Consider the following 9,267-nt stretch of genomic DNA (forward strand, 5'->3'; position numbering starts at 1 on the left):
CCAAGTGATATAAAAGACATTAAAATGTATTAAGGAGACGTTTGATTCGTGATAACTTTTTCAAATTCACAAATCATGATATTGAGAATCACGGTTCTGGTAAATTATGATTTTTGAAAATATTTTTTGAAGTAATGATTACGAAAATTAATAAAATTAAGTAGAAAGAAATACTTTTTAATCTCAGTTACGGGGAGGTGGTTATAATAATCCCTTGAAGAAGAGATTATTGAAAATACAAATGTGAATCTAATTTCACATAGTATAAAAATATAATATTTAATACCGTATCATTCATGTATATTATATCTATTTATTAAGGTTTTAAATTTAAAGTGATGTAAATCTCTTTTATTTTTGAGCTAAGATCATATTAATATTATATTTAATTCAATCTCACAAAACTGACTTGTAAGGTGAGATTTGCATTTCACTTATATAATATAAAATAGTCATATCTTTAGTCAATGTGAAACATGTCTCATATTTTTTGTCCATTCCTCATCAACTTCCTTATTTAAGTATTTTTTTTGTTACTTCTTCTTGTATGAATTCACAAACATAGTATTCTCTTGTTCAAATCATTATCTCCTCAATTGAAACACCTAGCCCACCTATTCTCATTATACATTTCTAACTCCAATTGTTGCTTTTTTCTTACTTACATTTTAATACATTCTAGGAACTTTAGAGAGAGGTGATTCTTCTGCCCACAATATTTAAAAACTTTACTAATAATCATCCTCAATATATTATTGAAGGTAAATTATGAGAAAAAAAAAGTAAATGCATTAAAACTTTACTAATTTTTGAAAGTTTAAGAAATTTTAATTATGTTTTATTAAAAAATATTCAATTTAAAATATATTTATTTTGGTGTAAATTATTGTGTGTTTATTCTGTCGTCAACTATTTATTATCCTTGTCTTTCTATTTCTAACTCGTACCGATTGGTGTTTTTATTTAATATTTTCAATGAATTGACTAATAAGTTGGAGGAAAGTATACAAAGAAACAAGAAGTTATCAGTTGAAAACCAACTAAAAGATAATAACGATAAGCATTTGGATAAAAAATATATATTTTGAGTACTTAATATATTAAATTCTTTTATCAAAATATTCAGTTGAAAAGACCTTAATTAATTATAAATTACTTAACTTAAATAGATACTTGATTAAAAAAATAGAAAAAGAAAATAAAATAATGAATACGAAGTAATTATATAAATTATTACGATAGTATTATCATGGATGTTATAATCAACTTTGTATTTAAATTCTCAATTATCATCTTTTAATTTAAATTATATTTAAAATGATTAAAACATATAGAATATACAATTATAATAAATATTGATATATTTCATTCTTATTACAAAAAAAATAATATTTTTTTAAATAGTTCAATTGATTTTAGTTTAATTTTATTAATGGTTAAAATAATTGAGCATGCATCTTATATATAGAAATTGTCTCGTAATATGAATTAACCTTGAAGTGATTACCCTTTTGGATAAAGGTGCATTATGCATGTCTTCTCATAACAAAGGTTGATGAAAATAACTAACTTTACTAAATGAGTAGCGCATTAGTCAACGGTTATTGTACGGAATGAGTTCATCTTCTCTGCGGACCCAACGATAAATTCAAATACAAAAAAAATAATAATAATAACAATTTTACAACACACCGCAAAACAATTTGCAATATTAAAATTCAAAACTTTCAAAAGTAACTATTAATCAATTATTTAGCTAAGTTCATCCTATTTATTATAAATATTTCATTATAGAAAAAGAAACCTCTATAACATATATAATTTATGTTACACGTTTTTATAAACTAAATTGCCTAGAGGAAGTAAGTTTATCCAAATTCTTATTATTTTCTGCAAGTTCCTATTTTAAATTTTTGTATTAACTTACAGTTTTTATTACTCAATTTGTAATATACAATGTTATCTTCTTTTAGCAACACAAATAGTTTTTCTTTTTCCCCTAAAAAATGACATGCATATATTTTTCTTTTCTCTTAAAAGCACGGGGAGAGAGAGAATCTTAGAAATGAGCTGCAGAAACAGATCAGATCATGGGTCATCCCTGCATTAAAAAAACCTGCATCATTTACTCCTACTTTTAACCATATTTCACGTCAATTTTTTGCGAGAACTAAGTTCTTATAAAAAGTCGCAAGTCGGAGATTTACCAGAAGTTTCAACAACAAAGATAATAGAGTTTAACCTAAAAAGGATTTAATTAAGTTTTCATAAAAAAAGTTATATAAGGATGATAGGTGTTTCGAAGAAACTTACCAGAAGATTGATATTATAGAGTTCAGCTAAAAAAGAAATTTACATCTCCAAGTCAAAATTTTAAAATAATAAATTTATAAATCTTGTCTTATAAAATATTCAAGTTTCACCACACTTAAATTCCGAATAAATAAAATAAAAGTAATTTTCAGAAATTCAGTTTACGAAGAAAATTTTCAGTTCGATAGAAATGAAAAAGTGATGATCATGTGTACTGGAATACTAATCCACCAATTTTTGGGTTCCGACTTGGCATCTAACTCACTATTGTAATTCTTCTAGCCAGATTAACAGCAACTTATAAGATGTGTATTTTGACTCTTAAAAATCAAATTTTCCATTTTCAGATTTCAAGGTGCATGTTATGATGGATCGTTTAAGTTCAGTGGTGCATCACATCACATGTTATATGGAATTGCTTATCGAGTGACAATCATTTCAAACATAATAACTTAAAAAAAAAATGGTATGTCCCAATTGAGCGATTGATTAATACAGGTAAATATATATAACAAAGACTGTAATAAGGCAGTGATATGATTGTTACACCATGAAATGATCTAAATCTAGATGCAGGAGAGAGAGAGAGAGAACACGAAATCTGAAACCAATATTTGTGTAGCTACAAACCAGAAGGGAAAACAAAAATCTGAATTATAATTAGTCTTTACAAACAAATATGAATCAGTCGTGAGAGGGTGTCAATACCTCAACCATAACCTGCATGACCCTCACTCTGGTTTGTAAGGACAATATGTAATTAGCAGTTTGTGCGAAGAGTCGATCCAACCCCAAAGAATGAGAGTTAGGTATAAGGGTCTTCAACGTTCTCACGCGTCTCCGAATCCCATTTGATCCTCTTCTCTTCATCAAAACCCTCCTTCGCCTCCTACCACCCTTCTTTGCTTCTGCAACTTTGCTCCTCAAAAACCCGTACGATGAATTTCTGTTTGCTTCACTTCCCCGAAGCAGATCCTTCAAAGAGAGGGAAACAAGAGAAGGGTGTGAAGAAATTCCCATGGTTGTAACACAAGTGTTGTATGGAATACCACACCAAGAGAACATAATTTATACATATGATGATGATGAGGTTGAGGTTGTTTGAATTAAGGATTAGAAGGTGGGGGCCACAGTAGAATTTGGAAGGAGGGTTCCAAGGGAATGGGAGAGAGACAGGTGTACCTAAGTGTGTGTTGCTTGTTGCTTTGGGCATGTTCTCCAACCCAATGCACATGCATCCACATGATTCTTCTTCACAACACCCAACTCTCTCTCTCTCTCTCTAAACCACCACCTTTCATCACACACAGTAAGACCACCCTGGATTATTCCCCTCCCACTTTCCACACTTTCCAAATTCAATGCACTCACCATTTCAATCGCCTCCTTCCAGCTCAATCAACGTGGACAAACTCATGCCTTCATTATATTCACTACCTGCTGCTTCAAAGGAAACCATGTTACTACTCACTACAACATTAAACTATTACACCACTATTATTTGTCACTGCTTCTCTCTACAAAAACTCGACCATTTGGATCACTATGTTGGGATAACATAGATAGCCTCTCAGTCTCAGATTCATGAATCCTGTTAGTTTTTCATTCAATTAATCACTCTTCAAACCTTCTCGTATACGTGTCCTTATCCCTCATCGTTCCATACACAATTCATGTTATCACGCAACAAAAAACGATACATTGTACTTAGTACTTGCACTTATACGATGTTAGATCAGATCCGACAAACATTCCTCCTTTCCCTTTAATTTTGAATCTTCTCGGAGCCATGATCAAGGTGCAGATCATATGCCTCCCCTTTAAAACATGAAGCCTGACGAAACTACAAACTAATCAAGGACTCAAATAACATCCACATACATGCATGAGAATCCGAGTAACAAGTCTCTTCCATGTGGATCATAAAAGCTAAAGCTGCATGCGTCATATATGTAGAAATTTAGAAAACATATTCATGTATTCGTACCAGAGTAAGATTATGAATCTATAATTTCCCACATCTCTATATTCATTTATGTTCAAAATTAAGAGATATTAAATCTTCATAGCTAGATTATGTGATCCTCAATTTAAATCTTAATGAGATTGTAGGAATCAAATTTCCCACCTTTTATGAATATTAAGTTTTTACCCTAGGTTATCTCGTATTTATCTCTAAAGAAAAAATTCATTATCATTTCTATATCAAAATCTAATGACTATTAAGTTTTTATCTCATCCTCGTCCCCGCCAAGAGTATAGATATATACATAATCGTATTCATACCAACTTTCATACTATATTTTGGTATCAATTAATTAATTTTTATAAAATAAAAAAATTATTATAGAAGAAACATAATATTATTAAATATTCAATATTAAAAGAAGTGTTGTTTCTTCAATATCAAATATTTATAAATAATTATATTATAATTATATACATTTCAAGTTAGAGTAAATAAAATTTTATGTGAACCAAAACATTTTATTAAATTTGTAAACATTAATGAAACCTAATTGATGAAATTTAATAATATTTAAAAAAAAATAGAAAAAAAAATAAATATTCAAATTAAAAATTATTTTAAATATTTATTTACTTCAATTTTTTAAATTCTAATGAAATCTCTTTTCTTATATACTAATAAAAATTATATTATATCACTTCATCAAATCATAAAAAAAATATTAAACTAATAATAATAAAATTTTAATATAGATTTTTCATCTTTGGAATTTCAATATATGTTGGATGATGATAAAAAAAGATTGATAGCAATTACATTAAATTATTATATTATATTGAATAAAATTATTTATAAAATTATATTGATAAAATTACACATATGATAATGAGTTAAAAAATAAAAATATTTACATAAAAAATATATAATTAATATTCTAAACCTTATAAAAATAAACAATAAATAAAAATACTAAAAAAATTATGAAATATGTGTCTTAGAAAAATTGAGAGATCATTGAATGAAATTGCACAAACGAAAACAAATGTATAATTAAGGGTGTGATGAGATGAAAAATACTTCCGAGATCTAAGAAAAATTTTCAAACATCAACTTAGTCGATGATTGATATAACAAAAATGGTTTTAGCGAAATAAAAAAATTCTTCAAATGAAACAAAAATTAATAATGAAGAAGATAAATTTGTTATATTGCCTAATAAATGAAAGTTTTATAATATTGAATACTTAAACTAATAGTGTTAAACATTCTCATATGAACATAAAATATACAATAAATAAAAATATCAAAAAATAGTAAAAAATTCAAATCTGAGACATAAAAAATGTTTATTGGTATACATCATTTAAACATAATTACAATAAAAGTTTGGATAATACAATAAATACATTGGAGATAATAATGAACTTTATGACAAACAAAATAATAAGAAAAAAAATAAAAATAGAGAATATATATATATATATATATATATATATATATATATATAAATTGATATAAGGTTACTTAAAACACAATTAGTATTTTAATAATTCAAATGCAACATGTATTAGTATTATGGCGGATTTGAGACAGGGCGGATTTGAGACAGGGACGAGACATATATGTACATCTACATCTCCATACTCAATTGAAAAAATCCATATACTTATACCTAATTAATGCAAGGATTTTCATCAAAATAATGATGGACTCAAACAATATCCATGGTGGACGAATTTATTTGTCATCTTAATTCCCAATCAAGTCTCTCTTTGATGACATTCTTTCATTTGGGTATTAGTTTTTTTTTTATGAATAACATAGATATTTATTGCTCATAAATATAGATTTTTTTTATCCATTAGCAATAAACTTTGCATTATGGTTTATTTGCTACTGTGGCACGCATTCAATGTATATAGCAAAGCAGATGAGATCCCCTGCAATAAAATAGAGAGCAAATGAAGTTGTGTTTTTCTTAGCAGATATCTTAATCCATGCTTAGCTGGATAATCAATAAGCTCGCAAATGATATACCAGACCATTCGGAACAAGTCAGGTCAATAATAATACACATACATGTATAGGGATTTTTCTGGCTTTTGTCATGATAAAATTGTGAAACAATTTTTTACAATAAAAAATTGTCAAATAGAAAGATGTGCTATAAATTATATTTGTATGATTGTTATTATATCTGTAATTTAAACTTTTTCTCATATATATATATATATATATATATATATATATATATATATATATATATATATATATATATATATATATATATATATATATATAAACAAATTACATAATTTTATAATTAAAAACTACCATGTAAATTTATCATATTATTTTAATAAGTATGGACATATTTTTTTGGAAACAACAATAACCTATAAAACCACATCCACATTACATTTATGCTTTGTTCACTTGAATGGATAACAATTATCAGTGGATTTGCGAAGAAAAAAAAATTATGTTCTTTTAACATGATTTAAAGGAAAAAGCATAGACGGTTTTGAAAGATGAATATCAAATTTTATCCCTTCAATTATGCATAGACTTGAATAGATCTATAATACTTTTACTTTTATAACCTTTTTTCGTTACATATATTATATATATTATTATTAGTTATATATTATTATTTTATTATATATAATAATATATATTTATATGTATAATATAATAATTATATATGATTATATATAATAATAATATTAATAATTAATAATATATATATATATATAATTAAAATGTCATTAAAATTTAATACTTTTAACTTATTTAAAAGTTATTTAATTTTATTTTTATCATAAGGTTAATTAGGTAATTTTAAATTTTATTTATTATATTTTTTTTAATCTATCACATCATTCAAATCACTCACTAACTTTCATACAATTTATTTTCAAATCCATTTACTTTATCCTCTAAATTCACTAAAATAACACACATATTCATCCACTCAAATCCACACAAATTCATCTTCACACTCTCCATCAAACCCATCCTACCAAAGAGACACACCCTTAGGGTGTGTTCTTATGTGAGTGATGATTTGAAGGAGATAGAAAGGATTGATTTGGGTTGATTAGAAGGTAATATTTATGTAGTTCTTTTTTATGAATTTGGGGGTGATAGTAGAATAGATTTGAGAGTAATTTTTGTGAAAGTTTGTGAAGGATTTGACTGATGTGCACAAAAAAAAATTAAATTTAATTGATGAAAATATAGAATGATCTAATTGTCCTTGATGTTAAAAAGTATAATAAAATGATATTTAGATAAGTTATAATTAATTTTTCATATATTATTATCATAAATAAAAATATTATAAATATTTATTAATTGAAAAAAAAAATTAAAATTATATAAATATTACTATTATCATTATAATTATACAAATAATAATTATTTTTTTATATTATTTATATTATATATAATAAAAAAATAAAATTATTAATTATTTATTTTTCATTATTAAATTTATTTTTATTTAAGTAATATTATTTTTATTTGAAAAAAGTTAAGATAGTAGCACCACATCACATCTTTGTATGCATAGGCAGCTTTGGATCAAATATTAAAAAAAGTGAGAATAAATTTGTAATATTACTCTCCATATACAGTAAATCAGTGTCAAACTTCTTATTATGTGAAGATGAATATATGCTCTCTTACGCACAGTCTATACTCACAAATTAGAGCAAATCTGTTTATGCGAACAATGTATTCACTCGCTCTCTCCCTCTCGCCAACAGTAACTTGACCGAAACGAACACTACCTTAGGCTTTGTTCACCTAGGGTGTGTTTCTTTGGTAGGATGAATTTGAGGAGAGTGTGAAGATAGATTTGTGTGTATTTGAGTGAATGAATATGTGTATTTTTTTTAGTGGATTTAGAGGATAAACTAGATGGATTTAGAAATAAATTGTATGAAAGTTAGTGAGTGATTTGAATGATGTGATAGATTAAAAAAATAAATATAATAAATAAAATTTAAAATTACCTAATTAACCTTATGATAAAAATAAAATTAAATAACTTTTAAATAAGTTAAAAATATTAAATTTTAATGACATTTTAATTATTATTTATATATATTATTAATAATTGTTATTATATATAATTATTATATTAAACATATTCTTATTTTTTTTACATTATTAATAATTATAATTATATATACATATAAATATATATTATTATATATAATAAAACAATAATATATAACTAATGATAATAATATATATAATATATGTAACGAAAAAAGGTTATAAAAGTAAAAGTAGTATAGATCTATTCAAATCTATGCATATTTGAAGGGATGAAATGTGATATTCATCATCCAAATCTGTCTCTGCTTTTCCCTTTAAATCATGTTAAAATAACATAAAATTTGTTTTCGATCCGTCTTCGCAAATCCATTGATAGTTGTTATCCATTCAAGTGAACAGAGCGTTAGGTAGATGGGTTTGAGGGAGAGGGAGATTATGAGTTTGAGTGAATTTGAGAGTGAAAGATGTGTTATTTTTTTTAAGGGGATTTAGAGGTGATTATAAGTGAATTTATAAGTAAAGTTTATGAGAGTTAGTGAGTGATTTGATTGATATGATAAATATAAAAATGTTTTAATATATTTAAAAAAGGATTACCATTTTGCCCTTTAAATAATAAGTCGTATAAATTTGTATTTGTATGAGTTTTAATCAATTTTTAAATTTTTTATTTAATGCTACACTTTAAATAAATAATTTACAAAAATTAATAAAATAAATTACTTATTTTCATAGTATTGAAATAAATTTTACCAAGCAATTGTGAACAACATAGGTGCTGCTATATTGGTATATGCAACACGTGAATAATAAAATGTGACAAGGGTAAATGGGTCATTTGGTGTGACCATCCTTCAAATTTTACCTCCAGGAGCGAGATGAAAAAATTCATCTATCATTCAAATCACTGCAAAGAC

At 25.4% G+C, this 9,267-nt stretch overlaps 1 protein-coding gene across 1 annotated transcript; it reads right to left on the reverse strand.

Moving 5' to 3' along the window:
- Positions 1-2,782: 2,782 nt before the first annotated feature.
- UPB1 (transcription factor UPBEAT protein) lies at positions 2,783-3,402 on the reverse strand. The gene has a single exon (XM_085675338.1). It carries the CDS (start codon positions 3,376-3,378, stop codon positions 2,998-3,000), a length of 381 nt encoding a protein of 126 aa, XP_085531464.1. The 5' UTR covers positions 3,379-3,402; the 3' UTR covers positions 2,783-2,997.
- Between the last annotated feature and the right edge of the window lie 5,865 nt (positions 3,403-9,267).

The sequence above is a fragment of the Vigna unguiculata genome, chromosome 7, assembly GCF_037176805.1.
Source record: "Vigna unguiculata cultivar grain cowpea cultivar isolate G323 ecotype 2 chromosome 7, ASM3717680v1, whole genome shotgun sequence".
NCBI classification, from domain to species: domain Eukaryota; kingdom Viridiplantae; phylum Streptophyta; class Magnoliopsida; order Fabales; family Fabaceae; genus Vigna; species Vigna unguiculata.